Here is a 26573-nt window from a genome sequence, read left to right on the forward strand (position 1 = left end):
TGGTCCAGCTCTCACATCTCTACACGATTACTGGAAAAGCCACAGCTTTGACTCTATGGACCTTTGTTGGCAAAGTGGTATCTCTGCTTTTTAAACATGTCTAGGTTTGTCATAGTTTCTTCCAAGGAGCAAGCGTCTTTTAATTTCATGGCTGCAGTCACCATCTCCAGTGATTTTGGAGCCCAAGAAAATAAAATCTGCCGCTGTTTCCATTTTTTTCCCTATCTGTTTGCCGTAAAGTGATGGGACCGGATGCCATGATCTTAGTTTTTTGAATGTTGAATTTTAAACCAGCTTTCTCACGTTCTTTCACCTTCATTAGGAATCGGTTTAGTTTTTCTTCGCTTTCTGCTGTTCAAGTAGTGTTATCTGCATATCTAAGGTTGATATTTCTCCCTGGCAATCTTGATTCTAGCTTGTGATTCATCCAGCTTGGCATTTTGCATGATGTACTCTGCATATAAGTTAAATAAGCAGGATTACAATATACAACCTTGACATACTCCTTTCCCAGTTTTGAACCAGTCCATTGTTATACGTCCAGTTCTAACTGATGTTTCTTGATCTTCATACAGATTTCTCAGGATGCAAGTAAGGTGATCTATTATTCCCATCTCTTCAAGAATTTTCCACAGTTTGTTGTGATCCACACGGTCAAAGGCTTTAGTCAATGAAGCAGAAGTAGATGCTTTTCTGGAATTCTTTTGCTTTTGCTGTGATCCAACTGATGCTGGCAATTTGAGCTTTGGTTCCTCTGCCTTTTCTTAAGTCCAGCTACTCATAATATTCTTTAGTTAGTTCATGTATTCATTAACCTTTATCAGGCTCAACATTCCAGAAGCTCCGAGCTCAGTTCCTAGGAGCCAGCCAAGAGTTGATCCTGCAAACAGACCTGGGATTTGCAGGATTTGAGCAATGAGGGCTGCTGAATTAACTCTTTTCTTCACAACCTCTAACCAGACTGATCAGAAAAAAAAGAAAAGAAGACAAATGACTAATATTAGGAATGTAAATGTAATTCACTGTAGATGTGTTAAAGACCTAAAAAGGACAATAAAGGAGTAGTATGAAAAACTTTATGACAATAAATTTAGCAACTTAGATAAAATGTTTAAATTACTTGAAGGATACAAGCTACTGAAGCTCACTCAAAAAGAGATAACTTGAATATTTTATATATTTTTTAAAAATGTAATTTGTGGTTAAAAACCTGTGGAGAAAACTAGGTGGCTAGTTTTCTCAGCTGACTTTATTAATAAATTTTACCAAACATTTGAGGGAGAAATCATAATAATTCTATATAAATTCTTTCAGACTATGTAAAAAGAGGGAATACTTCTCCATTCTTTTGTGGGGGCAATTTTAAATTATTCTAATACTAAAAGAGAAAGACATTACAGGAAAATTACACCAGTATCCCTTTTGAACACAGAGCAGATGTCTTCCACAAAATTTAGGGAATCAGTCTTACATTATATAAAAATAATTATATACATTATGTAATTTATCTCAGCAATATATCACAGTGTTGAAAAAAAAATCAATGTAATTCACCATAAAATTAAACAAAACCATATGATCATCTCAATAAATGCAGTTAAAGACTTTACAAAATTTGTCACCCATTCTGATAACTAAAACAAAAAGAAAAGGGAACTTCTTCAACTTGATAGAAGGAATCTACAATAACTTACAGTTAAGATAGTACTTAAAATTAAAAAACTGAAAGCTTTTGCTCTAAACTTGAGCATATCACCATAGATATTCCTAACTGTATAGGTAACCAATGCAATAATGCAATTTTTTTTAAAAGTATAAAAATTGTAAAAGAAAAGAATCTCATTTGCAGATGACAGAATCTCAAAAAATGCTATTAGAACTATTTAATGAATTAGCAGAATATAAGGTCTAAATATAAAAACCAATTGTATTTTTGTACCAGTAGTGAATAATTTAAAATTTAAAATATCATTTGTAATAGTAACCAAATATATAGTAATCTAGGTTACATTTATCAAAATATATGCAAACCTGGATACTGAAAATCCCTAATCTGCTAAAAATCAAAACCAAATAGAGATATCCATATTCATGGATTGAAAGTATTGTCAGGTAATTATTGACAGATTATTATTATCCGTTCTCTGAAAATTTGATCTGTTAATTTAATTGAATCCTAATCAAAATGCCAATAGACGTTAAGAATTAAAAATCTGATTTTCAAATTTATTTGGAAATATAAACAACAAACTTAGAACAGCCAAAACAATTTTGAAAAGGAAGAACAAAGTTGAAGGAATTTTATCATCTGATTCAAAACTCATTGTAAAGGTGTAGTAACCAGAACAACCTGGTATTGTCATAAAGGTGGACATATCAGTCATAAATCAGCAGAGAGTCTAGAAATAGACCCCAGTGTATGTGGTCAATTGATCGTTGCCAGAATTACCAAGATACCTCAGAGGGGAAAAGGATAATCCTTTTCAACAAATTTTGCTGAAACAATCCGATATACAGTATTGTAAACTATGACCATATCATATTCAGAAATTAAATAGAAATGGATCAATGACTTAAAAAAAGTAAGAGCTAAATTCTACATATATAACTTGTAGAATAAGCAAGATAAGCTTGCTGACCTTGAGTTATGAATAGATTTCTCAGGATACAAAAGTATGAACCATAAACAAAAAGGGGGTTAAATTGGGCTTTGTGAAAATTTGAAACATTGCTGAGAAAATGAAAAGATAAAATTATAAGTTGAGAGGAAATATTTGCAACACATCGATAAAATGTATTTAGAAAACCTTAGGAACTCTCAAAACTCAATGATGTGAAACAACCTTGTGAAAATGAAACAACCTTGTGAAAATGGGCAAAAGGGGTGAACTCAAGTAACCAAAGAGATACAGATAGGAACTAAGCACGTGTGGTGATGTGCTCAGTAAAGATATGCTCAGCACGGCGTGTGTGCTCGGCCGCTCAGTCGCGTCCAACTCTGCGACCCCATGGACTGTAGCCCACCAGGCTCTCTGTCCATGGGATTCTCCTGGTAAGAATACTGGGATGGATTGCCACTTGCTCCTCTGGGGGATCTTCCGGACCCAGGGATATTCCCTGTGACCTAGGTATCAAACCCGCATCTCCTGTGTCTCCTACATTGCAGGTGGATTCTTTATAGCAGAGCCACGGGGGCAGCCTGCTTAGTGATGCTGTTATTAGTTTGAAAACAGTACGGAGATACCATTCCATACCTATTAGAATGCAAAGGATGAAAAGTGACAATGCTAAGTGCTGACAAGTGTGTTAAATAGGAACTCATTTGAGAGTGAGAACTGGCACAGCCATTTTAGGAAGCTGTTTGGCAGTTATTTAAGAACTTAAGCATATACTTAGCATATAATATAGAAGTTGCACTTGTGGATATTTACTCAAGAGAAATGAAAACATAACATGCAAAGCTAGAAATAACTCAAATGTCCATTAATTGGTATATGGAGAAATGAAATGTAATATCGTTCCATAAAATGAAAATACTGCTGAGCAGTAAGTGGAATGTTATTATAAATGCAACGACATGAATGAATCTCAAAGCTTTATGCTGAGTGAAGGATGCCAGAAACAAAAAACTATCTTCTGTATGATTCCATCTATATGAAATTCTAGACAAGACAAACTGTAGTGAAAGGAAACAGATCGGTGGTTGAGTGGGACCCGGACCTGGAGGGTAGGGACTGATTTTGTAAAGGAACGCGTAGGGTACTAGAAATGTTTAATATCTTGATAGTAGTGTTATCATGTGGTGTCATGGCTGTATATGTTTGTTAAAATTCATTTAAGTATACACTTACAGCCGGTGATTATTATTGTAATTCATATAATTTGATATGTCTCAATAATACTGATTTTTAAAAACAAACTAAAGCAAAAAAATGATGCAGAGATGGTAAAGATAAACGGATGGTTAAAGATAAATAGAACATGAACAAATGTATTTGAGAGATTTCAAAATTCAGTGATAGTCCATGAAATGTGAAATTCCATGAAGTAGACTTTTTAAATTATAGTATGACAAAACTAGAACAACAAAAATTTTACATTTATAAATTACTTGGTCATGTAAAATCTGTCTCGTGAAGCGATTAGCAAGAAAAAGGAAATACAAATCACAAAAACAGGAATTTAAAAAGTAATGGAACTATCGTCGCAATAGAATTGTGGAATTCTACCAAAGATACTCTAAGGAGTGTATTTAAAATGATGTTATTAGTACAAAGGTTGACAGATCAGTGGAGGAGAGTAAATAAACTTCTTACGAGCTTCATCTGATGAGCTTCCCCAGGGTTTCGTTTTCAAAATCCTTTTTTCTAGACTATAATTCTTTCTCCTGTTTCTAATTTTTGGTTATCTTTTCCCATTTATTAGTGTGCTCACAGTTTACATTGATTGCCACTACGTTTCTGGTACTGAGAAAACAGAAAAGTTAGCATTTGCTCTGTATTGATGTAATGGAAATTCAAGGTTATTAAGTATGACTGTCTTCAGAGAAAGAAGACAAAAGTAAGTTTCTGAACAGATTATCATTGATTTTCCTTGTGTGAGGCAATCCAGGATTGAACTTTGGGTTTTCTTTTTTAAGTAATTTCTGAATTTTTTTCTATTTTAAAATTTTCTGGTTTTTTTTTTTTTTTTTTTTTTTAATGTTTTATGGATATGTTGCTTCTAGAAACAGAACATGTGAAAATAAACCTTTAAGAAGATATTTTTATTAAATTTGATTAGGAAAGATTTTTGGAGGATATGGCTTCAGAATTTACCCTTAAGGAATAGGTAAAATTTGGAAATATATTTTAGGTGAGCAGAAGAGTCTTAAAGATGATAAAATATTGGCTATGTGGTGGGATACATTTTTCCATCTTTTCACATATATTAGACATTCTAACTACTTTGAAACATGCGGGTTTTCAATAATTGAACTTCAGTCATTTCTGGGAGAATTCTTTGACTTCAGTCTTTTATCACCATGGTTCTACCCATTCTGTTTTTTGAATGCATCTCTTCAGCTTTTATTTATGTCACTCAAAATTTTAGTTCTAACATCTGCAGTTGTTTTTCATCTCATATCTTTTTGAATTTCTTAATATTAATTCTGCTTATTTTAAATTATTTTGTTTATGCTGTTTGTTGTTCTTCCCTGTTAATTTTCTCTTTTATTGGATTTGGTGAACTCCTCCTTGATTCTGCTACTGTCCCTCAGTGTTAGTTTTCAGTTGTTAGTCATCTTTGTATTTGAGAATTTTTCTCCTGCCTGTTGGTGGTTTTCAACATAGTCTGCTTCCGCTATTGGTGAGGGTTGTACCTGCCTGAGACGTGAAGCCATGTCTACACGTTCCGCTGTTTTGTTCTCTGGGTGAAAGTCACCATGTAACGCAACTGGAGGAGGGGAACGGAGCTGCCCTCCCGACCCCTCAGCTGGTCATCCTCAGGCTTATCCCTTCTTTTCATATTCCTTGCCTGAGCTTATGGCTTCCCCAGAACCAGCCTTTTCTCTGCAGAAATCGTTTCCTACAGGCTGTGGTTTTCTCTGGTAGTTTCTTAATGGATTTCTTAATGGATCTAATCCTGCCTGTTTTTCATCCTTGGGGAATTTCTCAAAATATTTATTTTATTACTAGTAACATTCCTTTTTGATTTCTAGCATTATTTTCTGTTTATTTCTTATTTTAAATAATTTTGAATGGGAAAGTTATTAATACAAGTATGTGCTTAGTCTGTCATTTGATTTAACTTGATGATATTTAATACTTAGCAGCCTTTTCAGTGATATGTTTGGACTAATTGCAGAGTAATCCTAGAGCTATAAACCTTTGGTTTTTCAATTAACTTATGAAGCAAGATAAATGACCTGTGTGGGTTTTCTTTTTTTTTTTTTTTTTTTTTTTTTAAAAAATATATTTTTAATTGGAGGATAATTGCTTACAATGTTTTGTTGGTTTCTGCCATATGAGAAGGTGAATCAGCCGTAAGTATACACATGTCCCTTCCCTCTTTTTTTTTTTTTTTTTTTAGGCTAATTACTTTACATCATTACAGTAGTTTTTGTTATACATTGATTTGAATTAGCCATGGATTTACATGTATTCCCCATCCCAGTCCCCCCTCCCACCTCCCTCTCCACCCGATCCCTCTGGGTCTTCCCAGTGCACCAGGCCCGAGCACTAGTCTCATGTACCCAACATGAGCTGGTTATCCGTTTCACCCTAGATAATACACATGTTTCAATGCTGTTCTCCTGAAACATCCCACCCTCGCCTTCTCCCAGAGTCCACAAGTCTGTTCCATACATCTGAGTCTCTTTTTCTGTTTTGCATATAGGGTTATCGTTACCATCTTTCTAAAGTCCATATATATGTGTTAGTATACTGTAATGGTCTTTATCTTTCTGGCTTACTTCGCTCTGTATAATGGGCTCCAGTTTCATCCATCTCATTAGAAGTGATTCAAATGATTTCTTTTTAATGGCTGAGTAATATTCCATGGTGTATATGTACCACAGCTTCCTCATCCATTCGTCTGCTGATGGGCATCTGGGTTGCTTCCATGTCCTGGCTATTATAAACAGTGCTGCGATGAACATTGGGGTGCATGTGGCTCTTTCAGATCTGGTTTCCTTGGTGTGTATGCCCAGAAGTGGGATTGCTGGGTCATATGGCAGTTCTATTTCCAGCTTTTTAAGAAATCTCCACACTGTTTTCCATAGCGGCTGTACTAATTTGCATTCCCACCAACAGTGTAAGAGGGTTCCCTTTTCTCCACACCCTCTCCAGCATTTATTGCTTGTAGACTTTTGGATAGCAGCCATCCTGACTGGCGTGTAATGGTACCTCATTGTGGTTTTGATTTGCATTTCTCTGATAATGAGTGATGTTGAGCATCTTTTCATGTGTTTGTTAGCCATCTGTATGTCTTCCTTGGAGAAATGTCTGTTGAGTTCTTTGGCCCATTTTTTGATTGGGTCATTTATTTTTCTGGAGTTGAGCTGGAGGAGTTGCTTGTATATTTTTGAGATTAATCCTTTGTCTGTTGCTTCATTTGCTATTATTTTCTCCCAATCTGAGGGCTGTCTTTTCACCTTGCTTATAGTTTCCTTTGTTGTGCAAAAGCTTTTAAGTTTCATTAGGTCCCATTTGTTTATTTTTGCTTTTATTTCTGAAATTCTGGGATGTGGGTCATAGAGGATCCTGCTGTGATTTATGTCGGAGAGTGTTTTGCCTATGTTCTCCTCTAGGAGTTTGATAGTTTCTGGTCTTACATTTAGATCTTTAATCCATTTTGAGTTTATTTTTGTGTATGGTGTTAGAAAGTGTTCTAGTTTCATTCTTTTACAGGTGGTTGACCAGTTTTCCCAGCACCACTTGTTAAAGAGGTTATCTTTTTTCCATTGTATATCCTTGCCTCCTTTGTCGAAGATAAGGTGACCATAGGTTCGTGGACTTATCTCTGGGCTTTCTATTCTGTTCCATTGATCTATATTTCTGTCTTTGTGCCAGTACCATACTGTCTTGATGACTGTGGCTTTGTAGTAGAGTCTGAAGTCAGGCAGATTGATTCCTCCAGTTCCATTCTTCTTTCTCAGGATTACTTTGGCTATTCGAGGTTTTTTGTATTTCCATACAAATTGTGAAATTATTTGTTCTAGTTCTGTGAAAAATACTGTTGGTAGTTTGATAGGGATTGCATTGAATCTATAGATTACTTTGGGTAGTATAGCCATTTTGACAATATTGATTCTTCCAATCCATGAACATGGTATATTTCTCCATCTATTTGTGTCCTCTTTGATTTCTTTCATCAGTGTTTTATAGTTTTCTATGTATAGGTCTTTTGTTTCTTTAGGTAGATATACTCCTAAGTATTTTATTCTTTTTGTTGCAATGGTGAATGGTATTGTTTCCTTAATTTCTCTTTCTGTTTTCTCATTGTTAGTGTATAGGAATGCAAGAGATTTCTGTGTGTTAATTTTATATCCTGCAACTTGACTGTATTCGTTGATTAGCTCTAGTAATTTTCTGGTAGAGTCTTTAGGGTTTTCTATGTAGAGGATCATGTCATCTGCAAAGAGCGAGAGTTTCACTTCTTCTTTTCCTATCTGGATTCCTTTTACTTCTTTTTCTGCCCTGATTGCTGTGGCCAAAACTTCCAAAACTATGTTGAACAGTAGTGGTGAGAGTGGGCACCCTTGTCTTGTTCCTGATTTCAGGGGAAATGCTTTCAATTTTTCACCATTGAGGGTGATGCTTGCTGTGGGTTTGTCATATATAGCTTTCATTATGTTGAGGTATGTTCCTTCTATTCCTGCTTTCTGGAGAGTTTTAATCATAAATGGATGTTGAATTTTGTCAAAGGCTTTTTCTGCATCTATTGAGATAATCATATGGTTTTTATCTTTCAATTTGTTAATGTGGTGTATTACATTGATTGATTTGCGGATATTAAAGAATCCTTGCATTCCTGGGATAAAGCCCACTTGGTCATGATGAATGATTTTTTTAATATGTTGTTGGATTCTGTTTGCTAGAATTTTGTTAAGGATTTTTGCATCTATGTTCATCAGCGATATTGGCCTGTAGTTTTCTTTTTTTGTGGCATCTTTGTCTGGTTTTGGAATTAGGGTGATGGTGGCCTCATAGAATGAGTTTGGAAGTCTACCTTCTTCTGCAATTTTCTGGAAGAGTTTGAGTAAGATAGGTGTTAGCTCTTCTCTAAATTTTTGGTAGAATTCAGCTGTGAAGCCATCTGGTCCTGGGCTTTTGTTTGCTGGAAGATTTCTGATTACAGTTTCGATTTCCTTGCTTGTGATGGTTTTGTTAAGATCTTCTATTTCTTCCTGGTTCAGTTTTGGAAAGTTATACTTCTCTAAGAACTTGTCCATTTCTTCCAAGTTGTCCATTTTATTGGCATAGAGCTGCTGGTAGTAGTCTCTTATGATCCTTTGTATTTCAGTGTTGTCTGTTGTGATCTCTCCATTTTCATTTCTAATTTTGTTAATTTGGTTCTTCTCCCTTTGTTTCTTAATGAGTCTTGCTAATGGTTTGTCAATTTTGTTAATTTTTTCAAAAAACCAGCTTTTAGCTTTGTTAATTTTTGCTATGGTCTCTTTAGTTTCTTTTGCATTTATTTCTGCCCTAATTTTTAAGATTTCTTTCCTTCTACTAACCCTGGGGTTCTTCATTTCTTCTTCCTCTAGTTGCTTTAGGTGTAGAGTTAGGTTATTTATTTGACTTTTTTCTTGTTTCTTGAGGTAGGCCTGTAATGCTATGAATCTTCCCCTTAGCACTGCTTTTACAGTGTCCCATAGGTTTTGGGTTGTTGTGTTATCATTTTCATTCATTTCTATGCATATTTTGATTTCTTTTTTGATTTCTTCTATGATTTGTTGGTTATTCAGAAGCGTGTTGTTTAGCCTCCATATGTTTGAATTTTTAATAATTTTTTTCCTGTAATTGAGATCTAATCTTACTGCACTGTGGTCAGAAAAGATGACTGGAATGATTTCAGTCTTTTTGAATTTACCAAGACTAGATTTATGGCCCAGGATGTGATCTATTCTGGAGAAGGTTCCGTGTGCACTTGAGAAAAAGGTGAAGTTGATTGTTTTGGGGTGAAACGTCCTATAGATGTCAATTAGGTCTAGCTGGTCCATTGTGTCCGTTAAAGTTTGTGTTTCCTTGTTCATTTTCTGTTTAGTTGATCTATCCATAGTTGTGAGTGGGGTATTAAAGTCTCCTACTATTATTGTGTTACTATTAATTTCCTCTTTCATACTCGTTAGCGTTTGCCTTACATATTGCGGTGCTCCTATGTTGGGTGCATATATATTTATAATTGTTATATCTTCTTCTTGGATTGATCCTTTGATCATTATGTAGTGTCCATCTTTGTCTCTTTTCACAGACTTAATTTGAAAGTCTATTTTATCTGATATGAGTATTGCGACTCCTGCTTTCTTTTGGTCTCCGTTTGCGTGGAATATTTTTTTCCAGCCCTTCACTTTTAGTCTGTATGTGTCCCTTGCTTTGAGGTGGGTCTCTTGTAGACAGCATATATAGGGGTCTTGCTTTTGTATCCATTCAGCCAGCCTTTGTCTTTTGGTTGGGGCATTCAACCCATTTACATTTAAGGTAATTATTGATAGGTATGGTCCCGTTGCCATTTATTTTGTTGTTTGGGGTTCACTTTTATACCACCTTTCTGCGTTTCCTGTCTAGAGAAGATCCTTTAGTATTTGTTGAAGAGCTGGTTTGGTGGTGGTGAATTCTCTCAGCTTTTGCTTGTCTGTAAAGCTTTTGAGTTCTCCTTCATATCTGAATGAGATCCTTGCTGGGTAGAGTAATCTAGGTTGTAGGTTATTCTCTTTCATTACTTTAAGTATGTCCTGCCATTCCCTTCTGGCCTGAAGGGTTTCTATTGATAGATCAGCTGTTATCCTTATGGGAATCCCTTTGTGTGTTATTTGTTGTTTCTCCCTTGCTGCTTTTAATATTTGTTCTTTGTGTTTGATCTTTGTTAATTTGATTAATATGTGTCTTGGGGTGTTTCGCCTTGGGTTTATCCTGTTTGGGACTCTCTGGGTTTCTTGAACTTGGTTGGCTATTTCCTTCCCCATTTTAGGGAAGTTTTCAGCAATTATCTCCTCGAGTATCTTCTCATGGCCTTTCTTTTTGTCTTCTTCTTCTGGGACTCCTATGATTCGAATGTTGGGGCGTTTCACATAGTCCCAGAGGTCCCTGAGGTTGTCCTCATTTTTTTTGATTCTTTTTTCTTTTTTCCTCTCTGCTTCATTTATTTCCACCATTTTATCTTCTAAGTCACTTATCCTATCTTCTGCCTCTGTTATTCTACTCATGGTTCCCTCCAGAGTGTTTTTGATCTCATTTATTTCATTATTAATTTTTAATTGATTTTTTTTTATTTCTTCTAGGTCCTTGTTAAACATTTCTTGCATCTTCTCAATCTTTGTCTCCAGGCTATTTATTTGTAACTCCATTTTGTTTTCAAGATTTTGGATCATTTTTATTATCATTATTCTAAATTCTTTTTCAGGTAGATTCCCTATTTCCTCCTCTTTTGTTTGACTTGGTGGGCTTTTTTCATGTTCCTTTAGCTGTTGGGTATTTCTCTGCCTTTTCATCATGTTTAGATTGCTGTGTCTGGAGTGGGCTTTCTGTATTCTTGTGGTCTGAGGTTCTTTTTTATTGTGGAGGTTTCACCCAGTGGGTGGGGTTGGACGATTGGTTTGTCAAGGTTTCCTGGTTAGGGAAGCTTGTGTCAGCGTTCTGGTGCGTGGAATTGGATTTCTTCTCTCTGGAGTGCAATGGAGTGTCCAGTAATGAGCTTTGCGATGGGTCTCTGTGTTAGGTGTGACTTGGAGAGCCTGTATGTTGACACTCAGGACTATGTTCCTGCGTTGCTAAAGAATTTGCGTGGTATGTCTTGTACTGGAGCTTATTAGCTCTTGGGTGGTGGTTGGTTTTGGTGTAGGTATGGAAGCTTTGGGATGGTCTCTTATTCCTTAATGTTCCGTGTGGTCAGGAGTTTTCTGGTTTTCTCAGGATTTGGGCTCAATTCTCCTGCCTCTGGATTTCAGTTTTATTCTTCTAATAGTCTCAAGGCTTCTCCAACTATACAGTACTGATAATAAAACTTCTAGGTTAATGGTGAAAAGATTCTCCACCGTGAGAGACAACCAGAGAGGTTCACAGAGTTACATGAAGAATAGGAGAGGGAGGAAGGAGATAGAGGTGAGCAGGAGGAGAAAAAGGGGACTCAAGAGGAGAGAGACAGATCTACGCAGTTATCTGTTCCCAAAGTGTTCTCTGTAGCCCAGACACCCACAAAGATTCACAGAGTTGGATTGGGAAGAGAAGGGGAATGGAGGAAGTAGAGGTGTTCTGAGGGAGAATAACAAAGATTGAAAATCTAGTGTAGAGGTTAGACTCTTTGAAGTACAATATTTAAAAACAAAAACACAAAAAAATTTAGAACTGTATATGAAGTTCAGTTTAAAAATAGGGTTTCTCTCTCTCTCTCTTTTTTTTTTTTTTTGTGTGGCTATAGTGAAATGAAAATGAAAGTTAAGGAATAATAGAGGAGTATTAGAGGACTCTAAAAGGAAATAGGAGAGAAAAACAAGAAAAAGAAAAAAAAAAAAAAAGAAAAGAAAAAAAATTTTTTTTTTTTCCCAAATAAAAAAAATCGTAAAAATATATATGAAAATGAAAGTTGAGGAGTAATGGGGGAGTAATAGGGAATTATAAAAGAAAATGAAAGAGAAAAAATAAAAAATTTAAAAAAAAAAAAAAAAGAAAGGGAAAGGAAAAAAAAAATTTTTTTTTTTTTTTAAATTAAAAAAAAATGTACATATATATCTAGGAATTTCTCTGAGGTTGTTGCGGTCAGCGTAGGTTCAGTTCAATTTCAGATAGCTCCTCTTTCCAGCTTACACTTCTCGATATCTGTAGGCCCCTTCCCTTGTAGCCGGTGTTACCTTCAGGGATTTTAATCTGTTGCACCGGTCCTTTCTGAAGCGGTTCCCTTTGTTTATTTGGCTTCTGTTTGCTGTCTCTTTGGTGTCTAATTTCCGCCCTGACACAGGCGGGCGGAGGTGATCTCTTATTTAGGTTCTCTAGTTCAGTTCAGTCCTGCTACGGGGAGGGCGGGGCGCTGCAGACAGATACCGCTCTGTGTGGATAGCGCTCACCGTGTTCCGGCCACACTGGGTTTGCCCCGCTCACGGGTGTCTGTGCTTTCGCCGTCTACACTGCTCAGGCTCCCGGCTGCTCCACATGGAGCGGGCCCTGCGTTGAGTGCGGTTCCAGCCTTCGGGTACTCCACAAAAGCACAGATTCGGTTGCTCCTGCGTTTTGTGCCTTCCCCGGCCTGAGCGGTTCAGGCAGCCAGAGGCTTGGGCGCACTCTCCCGGGTGCAGTACGCCTTATCCCTCCGCGGCGAGCGGCCCAGGCAGCCAGAGGCTTGGGCGTATTCTCCCTAGGTGCGGCGCGCCTTTTCCCTCCGCAGCGAGCGGCCCAGGCAGCCAGAGGCTTGGGCGTATTCTCCCTAGGTGCGGCGCGCCTTTTCCCTCCGCGGCCAGCGGCCCAGGCAGCCAGAGGCTTGGGCGTATTCTCCCTAGGTGCGGCGCGCCTTTTCCCTCCGCAGCGAGCGGCCCAGGCAGCCAGAGGCTTGGGCGTACTCTCTCTAGGTGCGGCGCGCCTTTTCCCTCCGCGGCGAGCGGCCCAGGCAGCCAGAGGTTTGGGCGCCCTCTCTCCCCGGGTACGACGCGCTCTTTCCCTCCGCGGCCCCAGCACGCACCGCCAGTCGGGTCTCAGGAAGTCTTTAGCTAGAACCCGGAGGCCTGTTTGCAGTGTGGGAGGGGGTGGCTTCTCAGGGGCTGAGTTTGCCCTTTTCCCCTCCCCCCTGCCTCCTACCTCCAGCGGGGATGGGCCGGCTCTTCTCTGGAGATTCTCAGTCCCTTTGTTTTGCGAACCGCCGGCAGTGTGTTCGGGCCGGTTAATTTTGTCCCTTGCTATCCCACAGTTTAAAAAAGCTCCCTCCGATTGCTCTCAGGGTCTTCGGGCCGGACCTCACCCCAAGCAATGCCGCCCGCTCCTCTCCGTTCCGCCCCGCTTGTTGCTGGCGGGTACGGGCGTCTGGGGTACTTTTCTGCTGGGAGTTGCTTTTAGGCACGTAATCTGTGGGCCTTGTTTAATTTTTCCTCCCAGTTACAGTGCCGAAAACTTCCCCCAGTCCCGCCAGTGAGAGGGTTTCCTGGTGATTGGAAACTTCCTCTATTAAGACTCCCTTCCCGGGACGGGTCTCCGTCCGTAGCTCTTTCGACTCCCTTATTGTCGTTTATATTTTGTCCTACCTCCCTTCGAAGACAATGGGCTGCTTTTCTGGGCGCCTGATGTCCTCTGCTAGCGATCAGAAGTTCTTTTGTGAAATTTGCTCAGCATTCAAATGTTCTTTTGATGAATTTGTAGGAGAGAAAGTGATCTCTCCGTCCTATTCCTCCGCCATCTTGGCTCCTTGTGTGGGTTTTCTGTTAGAGTACATGGAATACTTTCTAGCAATTTCACTGATATCTCTTAATTAGGTTAGAGTATGGATCGTTTTTCCAGAGGAAAGTAGCGTTTGAGATTTGAGCAGTTAATTCACTTTAAAAAAGTCATTAACATGTTCCCATGTTAGTTAACTCATTCGATCTGAATTTATTCTCAAGATTGCTGGTCTAAGACTGAGAGAATAAGCAGGAAAATGCCCACCGCAGGCCCTAGAATGTGTCACAGTCCTGGAGTAAAAAGTGAAATATTCTTCGCAGTGTTGCATATTGTGAAACAGGCAACATGATTTTCTCTTTCAGAACTAAACTGTGCTTAGCTGACTCTCTGTTATTATGTCGTCTTCTAGCTTGATGCTGTTACAAGCAATCTTCAGAAAATCAGGGAAACTAAAAGTGATGATGTAACTGCTGTTAATACTAAGAACCCAGAGAAGCACATGCGAGTGACTAAAAACAAACCAAGGGATCTGCAGTCAGCAACTGAAGATCCAGAAAATGATGTTAGTGTGGAGGACACCAAGCAAGAAAAGGCAAGTAAGAAGGTTACGAAAACAGCGCTTCCGGTGACTGCACAGGAGATGGAGCCAGAAGCTCCTGAGAAGGGAGATGCAGCACCTCAGAAAACACAGACGAAGCCACAGCCTGGCGTCACTCATGACAAAAGCGAAAAGGCCAAGGAGGAAGGAGAAAAGAATAGTTTAGATGAGGAACAACTGATGCAAGTGTACCAGCTGCAAGTAGCTGAAGAAATGGCAAAGGAGATTAAGAAGAAAATCCGAAAGAAACTCAAGGAGCAGTTGTCTTACTTTCCCTTAGATTCTTCATTGCATGATGACAAATTGAGTGGTGAAAAAAGAAAAAAGAAAAAAAAGAAAGTTCCCATCTTGTCTAAATCTGAAACAAGGTATGTTTCATTGATAAATATACAATGTCCTCTTAAAAAAACACTATTTTCAGCTTTTGAGTGATACTTGGAATTTTGTTACTAAGTCCAAGCTCATAGTGCTTGCCTCACAAGAGGCAAATAATTGAGAGAGACCAGTTGTTGGGGCAATGAATGGCAACTTTATTCAGAAAGCTAGCAAATTCAGAAGATGCTTCATGCCCCAGATAACCATCTTGCCTGATATAGAATTCAAGCTCCTTTTGAGGAGGAGGGAGTACTAAATACTAAAAGGAGAGGGAGTCAAGTCAAACACTTTCTGGTTCCCATAAGCCTCCAGAGAGGATCTGTTAATTTCTTCCTCCCTGCAGTCTTTCACAGGTGGACCTGGTAAGGATGTTTCATGCGAGCTAAACAAAGGTATTTTAGCTTAATTCTCATTACTTGGGGAGCAGTGTTTCCAGAGATGGGCCATTATGTATAATTTAAGCACACAGGCAACATCCTTTTAATGATTAACTTGTAATAGAATACAAAAGGTTCTTCCTGTTATAATCCCCCCCGTTGGTGTCCATACCACAATCTTGCGGGATGAGGGACAAAGACCATTCTGTTGAATGGAAGTGACAGATTTCCTTAGACTCTTCAGTCAGTCCTTTTTGAAATCTTTAGTCAGTCCTATTTGAACCCGATGAAACCTCTCACCACTTTGTTGTCTAATTCATAATAACTTGTGGTTTTGGTTCTAGTTCCCAATACTTATATCAAATTCCTATGCTGTTTATTTGGACAAAACTGAACAATTTGGTTGCCCCTTCCCCAGCTGTGATGGAATTACCATCTACTTCTGTTGGATAGGCAGACCCGTTGGAGGCAAACCCATGAATAGTGTAGTACAGAAGTTTTAGTATAATTGGCAAATACTAGGTCTTTTAGCACTCTTAGATGCCCCTACCTGGGCAGATACCTGGACGGCCTGCTACTGCTACTGCTAAGTCACTTCAGTCGTGTCTGACTCTGTGCGACCCCATCCCTGAGATTCTCCAGGCAAGAACACTGGAGTGGGTTGCCATTTCCTTCTCCAATGCATACAAGTGAAAGTGAAGTCGCTCAGTCATGTCCGACTCTTCGCGACCCCATGGACCGCAGCCTACCAGGCTCCTCTGTCCATGACAGGCAAGAGCACTGGAGTGGGGTGCCATTGCCTTCTTCGTGGATGGCCTACCATACGGTATTTTAAAGGTGCTTCATTTAAGCCTGCTTCTGGAAGCCATTGATCCATAGCAGGGCAACTGGCAAGGCCTTATGCTAAGTTAAATGTCTCTCGACATTAGTATTTTAGCGACATTTATGGTTTTTCCTGTTGATTGTGGTCTCCAGGATGAATAGTTTTAATGCTTATCCAAATCAGGATGATTTCCCAAAGGAGCGCTTTCAGAGAGTCTCTATTCATGGAATACGCTTCTACCCACCCTGAAAAAGTGTCCACAGCAACACTATCAGGTTATCTGAGATTTCTTGCAATTGGGGTATTTAAGTGACATCTCTTTTTCAGTGCGGGGGGTGGGAGCAGCTTCCTCTGTGTTGAGTCTCCATCTGGATGACAGGAGTCTGGGATTTTTTTAAGGTCTTGGGGGAAAGAGCTCTGTGTCCTTTTCTGGGCTTTTCATGAACTGTAGATTTCCAGCATTCTGATGGTACTCTGTCAAACTTTTCTGGTGAAAAACTTGACCAGAATGAGGTCTATCAGAAAATTAATCAACTTATTCCCCACTGTCAATTTTACCTGGAGTTCCTGTGGGGAATTCAGTGCCTCAAGTCCAAGGGAACCCTTGGGCCTCTTCATTCAGAGTGTCCCTCTCTGCCACGTAAGAAGCTCTCATCTTTTGTTGTTCTTCTGTTCCAGCCTAGAGCAGTTTCTGTTTTCCAAAGTTCTTCCTCCTTACTACAGTAAGCACATCATTCCTTCCCCAGTGGGGACTTAACCTCTCATCCAGTTACTCACCTTCTGGGAATCCAGTGCGAAATGTTCATTCCAAATGTTCCATCTAATTTTTATAACTTTCTCCTGATATCTGAGGCACTTTGCCCCAAAAGGTCAAATTTGCCATTGTGATATTTTTAGGGGTCTCAGAATCTGCATCAGTATGATGTCTGTAGGTCTGATAAATCCTTTCCAAAAGTTCAGAGAGGTCTTCATTTGTTTTGCTGAATTTCCTGAATATGTTCAAACCCTTTTGCTTTGGTTTCCCTCTTCAAAGCCCTGCCGAGATGCACTAACAAGTCATGCTCTGCTAACAGCCTCCCTCGCTGGGATCCTAGGTCGGTTCAGCTGTGGGTGCTCAAGTGTGCTTCATGTATAGAGGATCCTCCCTATGAGAAGGGTTGCAATCTTGGGAGGGTTGGGATCTTTCCAATTAAACAAGTCTGAGAAACCCAGCCAGCTGTTTGTTTGCATTTAAGCTCCCTACCAGATAACGGCATAAGGAAAATTACCCTGTTCCCATAGTAGCTTCTGGCCCAATCGGGTGCACTGTCTGGTCTTAAATGGCAATATCCGAACAAGTCCCTCTCTGCCAGAAACTAACACAGGATTTTCTAACTGATCCCTGTAAGGAGGGGAAGTCCTGAACCCCAGTGTCAGAAATTGGGACTAGGTAGAAATGGGAGATGGTGGAAAGGGTGGATGTAATGGCATAGTGGCCAGATTGGCTGGGTCAGTTAAGGTTTGAGGAATTAAGGTTTGAAGCAACATATCCTCACTTTCATTCCCTTCCTTTTTCTTCTTTTCTGATAATAGTACAGATGCTTGCACATAAAGGATTATCATTCTTCCCTAATTTTTCACAAAATACCTGTAGAGTCATTCACAGTGCTCTGTGAAATAGCAATTTATCATTAAAAGGATACCTTTTTGCTTTAGCATCAACCAACTGGGATTATAACATGCATTTGAATAGAAACCTGATTAATGCTATGACAGACAGTTTAAGACAACACTGAAATTATGAGTAATATCATTTACCAGGATATACCAGAATGTTAGGAGCTTTATATAATTTATAGAATATGAATATTAATAACATTCACCCATGTGATACAGTCTAAGAAGTGTTAAGTGTTATTTATTCAATAATGCTTCCCATGCAATTGAACATGCCAGATAAGCCCAGTTAGTTCTATAATCCTCTCTTAGATGGAGAGAAATAATTTGAGGTGTTCCAGAGACCCTCTTAAAAACTCCAAAGTTAGCCAGAGGTCAGATGAACTCCACTTAAAACTTGATCTTTTTGGAAGTTTGTTTAAAAATATCAAAAGTTCACCAATGATGATTAAAGATCTCAATGGCAAATACAGATAACTTAAAGAAACTCACAATTACCAAAAGTAGTTCAAGATTTTAGTAAAACTTTTTATCCTCTTAGAGAAAGAAATTCAGGTTTTTACCACTTTACCTTTAAGATTTCTTAATTAAGTTCAGTCTTACCTTAAACTTGGTTTAGTTTCAAGTTATGAAAATCTGGAGAGACTATTCTAGATAGACATTTCCAAAATATTATTCCCATAGTGTTTACTCCAGACCTCTTTACTTCATTTACTTATATTTACTTAAAGCTTTGTCCCATTATTTTACTTTCTGATAAACTTTGTAACAGGAATAAGGTATTTTTGATTTCTAGTGAACCTACAGGTACAACGAAAGTATTGTACTTAATGTTGATGCCTCTAAAGACATGTCTATATAAAAACAAGTGTAAGCTAACTTTTCATTCCAGATATTATTTCCATACCAAGTGTTTCCTAGATCATGTGAACCTGAAACTCATTCTGGCCAGTTCATTGTATTTGAGTATTTGTGTAAGCACTTAATTCCATTAAGCCAATTAAACAGTGCCCCTTTACAAATTAATTTTGGCAGTGCCACACATCTGTAACACATGTGCAAACACACAAACACAGAGGCCTCATAGTTCCCATTCCAGAATTTTAGCCGTGAATCTGATACAGCAGTGTAAGACCCAGTTGTAAAAGAGGGTAGATTCAAATTGGGTTTCTGGCAGACAGAACCAATCAAGGTCACCTGTCTACATGGTGAAACCATTTTACTAATATTTATGGAAAAGACGCTTCTGTTTCTATGTGTAGTTTTTGGTGACTTCAGGAGCCAAGTACAACTCCCTTTTCCTTGGAATATCCCACTCTTGGACAGAAACAGATTTTTTTTTTCCTGTTTATTTTCCCCATTTCATATCAGTAAAAGTTTTAAGTATCACAAAACTGATTTGGCTATAAATGGAGAAGCAAAAGCACAAAAGATGAAACAAAAAACCCAAAGAACAAACAGAAAATCCTCAATAAACCCTCAAGTTTGGTCTTGGGAGTCTTACATGTACTAACAACATAATAAATGACCAAAAATGACATAATTAACATAGCAAGAATAGCAGTATATGGTGCACAGTGTCCCAAGATGAAGATCTTTAAGAGGTACTGTGGCCACATGTTGTTACAATAAGATATCATTTTCCTTTCACCCATGGGTTCAGAGCTGTAATGGGATCCCATTCCCAAAATGCACTTCAGAGGACTTTCTTTAGGGATAGATGAAACATTCCATCTTTTCCAAGACAAACAAAACACAAACAAATGCTAACATACAAAGAAACCCACAAACCGATTCACAAATCAGGTAAAAGTCCTACAGTTTTTCCTCTCCCCAGTGGAATACCCCACAAAATAAATTGGCTTATTCTTGAGAAAAAAAGAAGCCCAAAGGTGGGGAGGGAATGCAGTTCCTGGCTACTCACACTGGAGTGACTTGCCCTACCATATGGAGCCCATCAGCTCCCAAATGTTGGTTCCTTGCTCCGATTGCCAGGTATTGGGGCAGCCAGTGCCACTTCAGGGAATTTTGGAGGTCAGATCCTCAGGACAGGTGGTCTCGGCAGCTACAAGACTCCTGGCTGGCTTCACCAAAATTTGTTACCGAGCTTAAGCTCGTACTGCTCACTGCGCAACAGACTGATAATTGGTAGACAGGTTGTTGGGGCAAGGAATAATTTCTTTATTTGGAAAACCAGCAAACTGAGAAAACAGTTGACTCATACGCCCCAAAGAACCATCTTGCCTGAATTAGAATTCAGGCTCCTTTTATACTAAAAGGGGAGGGAGTAAAATCAAACACTTCCTTGTTCCCATCAGCCTCCAGAGGTGGTGTGTTAATTTCTTCCTCCCTGCAGTCACTCACAAATGGACCTGGTCAGGATGTTTCCATGAGCTAAACAAAGCTTAATGCTCATTGCTTTAGAAGCAGGATTCCCAGTCAGGCCATTATGTATAATTTAAGCTCACAGGCAACATCCTTTAGTGATTAACTTGTAATAGAATACAAAAGGTTCTTCCCTGTTACAGTTTCGGAAAGATGTTTAGTACTCCTTTGGGACATGTGTATTCTGCATGCCCAATTGCTCAGTCATGTCCGAATCTTTGAGACCCCGTGGACTGTAGTCTGCCAGGCTTCTCTGTCCAGGCATTTCCCAGGCAAGAATACTGGAGTGGGTTGCCATTTCCTACTCCAGATCTTCCTTTCCCCGGAATTGAATCTGCATCGCTGGCATCACATTGGAAGATGGCTTTCTTATTACTGCACCACCTGGGAAGCCTCTTTTGAACACATGGGCAGTAGAATACTCACAGCTAACCTTTATGTGACCCCTTCTTGGGTGCCTAATGCTTTACAAGGAATATGTGCTTTTCCCCTTATGACAACTCTGTCAAGAATAGTAATATCATCCTATTTTGCATAATTACACTCTTTATTTAGTTATAAATACTTGTTTAGATATATAAAAATAGCATTTTCCCCTTATTTTACAAATAGTATTTATTCACTATAGAACATACAGACACAAAAAGGAAAACATAAGTAATCCAACTATCCAGAGATAATCACTGTTAGCAATTTGGTATTCCTTTAGTCTTTTTTATATACAGTGCTTATATGTATATGCTTACATATACAATGTGAGTTTCTGTGAGTAGATTCTTATTTATTATGTCTCTCCTTGGGGTAAAGAAGGTAAAAACTATCTTTTAACTACTGTAAGTTTGTTTTTTGTGATCTACATCTGGATAAACAACTTGAGATGGAAATAGTCTGATATTCTCTGATATTCAGGGTCAGTTTCCTTTAATGTCCTATTCTAAAAATAGTTCCCCTCTTATTAAAAGCTAGACAACCTGTTGTAACAAAGAGGGCAAACAGAGTTGCTAACAGGCACATGCTTTAAAAGTTACCCCAGACTTCAACAGCTCAGAACAGCAAACATATAGTCTCCCAGTTTCTTTGGCTCAGGATCTGAGTGGCTTAGTGGGTGTCTCTGACTCAGAGCCTCTCACAGGCTACAGTCAGGATGTCAGCCTGGGCTGCAGTCATCTCAAGGCTTGGCTAGGGGAGGATCTGCCAAGTGACATGCCAGTTGGTCCAGTGCTAAACTCACTCATGTGGCCATTAGCAGGCTTCAGATCCTGACTGGCTTTTGGCCAAAGACATCAGGTCCTTACCGCATGAACCTCTTCACATGGGCTACTCACAACAGGGCCACTTGCTTCCCTTGAGCAAGGGCTCTGAAAGAGAAAAAGCGAGACCGAAGTCACAGTCTTTTGGGAACCCAATCATAGCAGTGGTGCCAATTACTTTTATCATGGTCTGTCTATTAGAAGTCAGTCACTTGGTCAGTCCACAGTCAAGAGAAAGGATTACACGAAGATATGAGCATTAGGGGGCTTCCCTGGTGGCTCAGTGGTGGAGTCCACCTCCCAACGCAGGAGACGCAGGTTTGATCCCCGGATCAGGAAGATCCTCTGGAGGAGGAAATGGCAACCCTCTCCAGTATTCTTGCCTGAGAAATCCCACGCACAGGGGAGCCTGGTAGGCTACAGTCCGTGGGGTCACAAAGAGTCAGACATGCCTTGGTGACTAAACAGCAGCGTTAGTATTAGGAGGCATGGATCACCGGAGGCCACCTGAAAGACTGCTTACTGCAGTACGCCATAAATCTTACTTCTTCACAGAGTTACCATATCTGTTATGAACTGTAAGTCATACTCACTCTTAGAAAGATCAGTTTATGAATTTTATTTATTTTTTTTCCATTTATTTTTATTAGTTGGAGGCTAATTACTTTACATCATTACAGTAGTTTTTGTTATACATTGAAATGAATTAGCCATGGATTTACATGTATTCCCCATCCCAGTCCCCCCTCCCACCTCCCTCTCCACCCGATCCCTCTGGGTCTTCCCAGTGCACCAGGCCCGAGCTCTTGTCTCATGTACCCAACCTGGGCTGGTTATCTGTTTCACCCTAGATAATATACATGTTTCAATGCTGTTCTCTTGAAACATCCCACCCTCGCCTTCTCCCAGAGTCCACAAGTCTGTTCTATACATCTGAGTCTCTTTTTCTGTTTTGCATATAGGGTTATCGTTACCATCTTTCTAAAGTCCATATATATGTGTTAGTATACTGTAATGGTCTTTATCTTTCTGGCTTACTTCGCTCTGTAAAATGGGCTCCAGTTTCATCCATCTCATTAGAACTGATTCAAATGAATTCTTTTTAATGGCTGAGTAATATTCCATGGTGTATATGTACCACAGCTTCCTAAAACACTCTCCGACATAAATCACAGCAGGATCCTCTATGACCCACATCCCAGAATTTCAGAAATAAAAGCAAAAATAAACAAATGGGACCTAATGAAACTTAAAAGCTTTTGCACAACAAAGGAAACTATAAGCAAGGTGAAAAGACAGCCCTCAGATTGGGAGAAAATAATAGCAAATGAAGCAACAGACAAAGGATTAATCTCAAAAATATACAAGCAACTCCTCCAGCTCAACTCCAGAAAAATAAATGACCCAATCAAAAAATGGGCCAAAGAACTCAACAGACATTTCTCCAAGGAAGACATACAGTTTATGAATATTAAACAAAACCATGCTTTACATGACAAAGACATGCAAAGGATAACTGCTCTCTTTAAATAACAGTATTTGATGATATGATAAAATAACATGACTTTCTAGAATGACTGCTTTGAAATATTGATTTACTCTTTTTTTTTCCCTCATTTATTTTTATTAGTTGGAGGCTAATTACTTTACAATATTGTAGTGGTTTTTGCCGTACATTGACATGAATCAGCCATGGATTTACATGTGTTCCCCATCCTGATCCCCCCTCCCATCTCCCTCCCCATCCCATCCCTCTGGGTCTTCCCAGTGCACCAGCCCCGAGCACTTGTCTCATGCATCCAACCTGGGCTGGTGATCTGTTTCACCCTTGATAATATACTTGTTTCAATGCTGTTCTTTTAGAACATCCCACCCTCGCCTTCTCCCAGAGTCCAAAAGTCTGTTCTGTACATCTGTGTCTCTTTCTGTCTTGCGTATATTTCTCACCCCCTTTTTGAAATATGACTAAATATATTGGAAGTCAATTTTTGATTATTAGATATAGATTTCTTTTTTACTTGGTAAGTCACAATCATTAATAAGCTGATTTCTCCTTACAACTCAGTGTGCTTCTAGGCTGCTAGCCTTTACCATTTAGTATTAATAGTTTATGTGATGCACATTTTATTTTTAATGATAGTCTTCTGAAAACATAATGGCACATAAGCCACTGGAAAACACAAGCAATTAATTTTTACCTAGAAATCAAAAGTTGGATATCTGAAGCCTCTTGAAAACAAACAAACAAGATTAGAACACTTTTTTTTTTTGCTTTTAAATAATCTAGAGATTTGTTCATTATTCATTTACTTGGCAGTAAGTAGAGTGAGGATGATTTTATCAATCCTAAGTAAAAACAGATCCATTGATCATATCATTTTCCCCAGGAGTTTAGAGATGAGTTTATTTGACTCAAGGGTAAATTAGTACACATAATACTTAGTTTGACAGCTAACCATTTTAGTGTGTAAGAAAATATATGTATCTCCCAGCAGAAAATAATACTGATTTTAGGATTACCCTTGCCTCGATTTGCTGTTAACTTTGCTGCAGGGTAATGATAATAATGATACAATTCCAGTGGCTTGAACTTGGATTATATTTGCAGTACATCGATCATCTCTGATGACCCAGTTGAAGGTGAACAAAAGAAAGAATCTCCAGTTGAAGCAGTTACTTCAAATACTCATCAAGATGATGAAATGAGCTCAAAGGAACAAAATGTAGAAGACAACATGCAAGATGACACAAAATCCAAACTGAAAAAAAAGAAAAAGAAGGCTAAAACAGGTTTGTTATCCAAATTAAATGAAAAATGAAAATACATTTTGCCTTGGTAGAAATAACTTGATTCAGGGACTTTTAGTCCTTAAAACTAAAGAAAATCTAGTCCCAAATGGTATAATTGAAAACATAATCCAATACAGAATATTTGATACTTATGCTTAGATTTGTCTAGATTATAACATTCATTTATTTGTATCTGTGGATCTCTGTGTGACTTAGTCTTACGTGAGTCATCATTAGTAATGTTGTAGTTGCTATTGTGACACAGATTTCTTCTGTATGTTATTGCCCCTAAATAATTAAGACAGCATTGAAAACTGTAAATGGTCAACAGCCAATAAACATTGCAGATTAAGTCTGTCAAACATGCTGTCTTCACAGTTTCTCGTAATTCAGCTTCTTCCTGCCTGCTTTTTTATTTCACCTCTTGCTTTCTACATTCCTTTCTGCTCATTTCTTTTATCTTATTTTTCATTACTTATTCTTGACTTTTTTCTGCTTCTTACATTTTCGGGTTTTTTTCTTTTCAATTTCCATTTAATTGGCCAAAAATTGGGATTAAAAAATGGGCAATTTTAGAATTTATGGTGCTTATTCATGCAGTTGATGGTGTTTTGTGGTTCCAGTAATTAATTTTTTAAAAATAAAAGTGTATGTATTGTATGTATACTACTTAGTTCATTCTCACAAACTGGACATGTCTGTAAAGTCATCATCCAAATCAAGAACCAGATCATTAGCACTCAGAAGCCCCCACAAACTCCCTTCTAATTCGTTGTCCTACAGGAGTGCATACTATTTTGACATCTAACACACAGTTAACCTTCCCTGTTTTCTATTTTAAGATAAATATTTAGAATTATAAATACTATGCTCTTTGTGTGTGGCTTTTTTTGCTCCAAATTATCTTGTGTGAGATTTATACTGTTGTTGCATGCACTTGAGCTTATGCATCATCAGTCCTGTTTTTGTGCTATGTAGTTATCCATTGTATGAATATATCACAATTAATTACCTATTCTATTGATTAATGTTTGAGGTGTTGCTATTATTAAGTGATTATAAGTAAAGCTATAATGAACATTCTGGTCACATTTTTTAATGAGCATGTGTATACATTTTTTTGTTGTTGTTGGACGTGTTCTTAGAGTAGAGTTTCTGTGCCATAGAGTATATATGTATTTCACTTTAACAGATACTTCTTATTTTCCACACACTGGTTATCAGTATTTGAGTTTCCATTGCTCTACATCTTCACTAACATTTATATTGTCAGTATTGTAAAATTTTAGTCATTCTTATAAGTGTTTAGTGATTATTCCATTTTGACTTTGATTTGATTTCCATGGTAACTAGTGCAGTTGAGCATCTTATTCATGTTTATTGACTACTTGGATTCCTTCATGGTAAATTTGTTCAAGTCTTTTGTATAATTTTTTAAGAAATGGAATTGTCTGCCTTTTTCTAATTAAATTGTGAGAATGTTTTATATGACTAGATAACAATTTTCTCATATATATATAAGAATATATTTGCCATATATATGTATATCACAAATATCTTCTCTCTCTGGGTTTTATTATTTTTCTCCTACTGGTATGGATATCTTTTGTAAAACAAAATTTAAGGATTTTATATAGCCCAATGTATTCCATGTTTTTCCCTTTGATTTTAAGTGCTTTCTGTGATATAAGAAATCTTTCCCAAGTCCTGAAGGTGTTTCTCTATATATTATTTTCTAAAAGATTTTTGTTTCAGTTTTCACTTTTAGATTTGCAGTTTACCTGGAATTTATTTTTATGTATGGGGATAGGTAGTGGTCCAGACCCATTATTTTCTCATATATGAATATGTACTTGATCTAATACCATTTACTGAAGCAAGCATCTTTGCCCCTGCATTTCAGTGTCACTTTTATCATGAATAACGTGACTGTGTAAGTTGGTCAGTTTCACTAATCTCCATTCTTAGATGGTTTACACTAACATCACTACCATGTCTTAGATACAATAGCTTTATAATAAATATTGCTGTTAATAATGATAGTTTTATTGCTTCTTTTTTTATTCTTATGTCTTATTCCTTATTTTTACCTTGATACACTGCCTAGAAATTTGATTATAGTGTTAAATAGAAGTGGTAATAACAAATACTCTTCTCTAGCTGCCAGCCTTAGGGGAGAGCATCCATTATTTTACCACTGAGTGTGACTTTGCTATAGACTTTTTTGTAAATACCCCTATTGGATTATTCCTAATTGGCTAA

The 26573-nt window shown here is 38.1% G+C and overlaps 1 protein-coding gene across 15 annotated transcripts in view; it reads left to right on the forward strand.

Moving 5' to 3' along the window:
• Window positions 1–26573, forward strand: part of AHI1 (Abelson helper integration site 1) — a 220548-nt gene that overhangs the window by 12320 nt on the left and 181655 nt on the right. For 14 of the 15 annotated variants that reach the window (XR_011485574.1, XR_011485577.1, XR_011485575.1 and 11 more), the window contains 2 exons: window positions 14467–15023; window positions 24130–24311. Coding sequence is in view for 10 of the 15 variants with exons in the window: in XM_070461310.1 (XP_070317411.1) it covers window positions 14467–15023; window positions 24130–24311 (739 nt within the window). In the remaining 5 variants the exon portion in view is untranslated. Of the gene's footprint in view, window positions 1–4452; window positions 4561–14466; window positions 15024–24129; window positions 24312–26573 lie in introns of those variants that run through there. The other variant, XM_070461316.1, reaches the window with a different exon arrangement.

Source organism: Odocoileus virginianus, chromosome 34, assembly GCF_023699985.2.
Source record: "Odocoileus virginianus isolate 20LAN1187 ecotype Illinois chromosome 34, Ovbor_1.2, whole genome shotgun sequence".
NCBI lineage: Eukaryota > Metazoa > Chordata > Mammalia > Artiodactyla > Cervidae > Odocoileus > Odocoileus virginianus.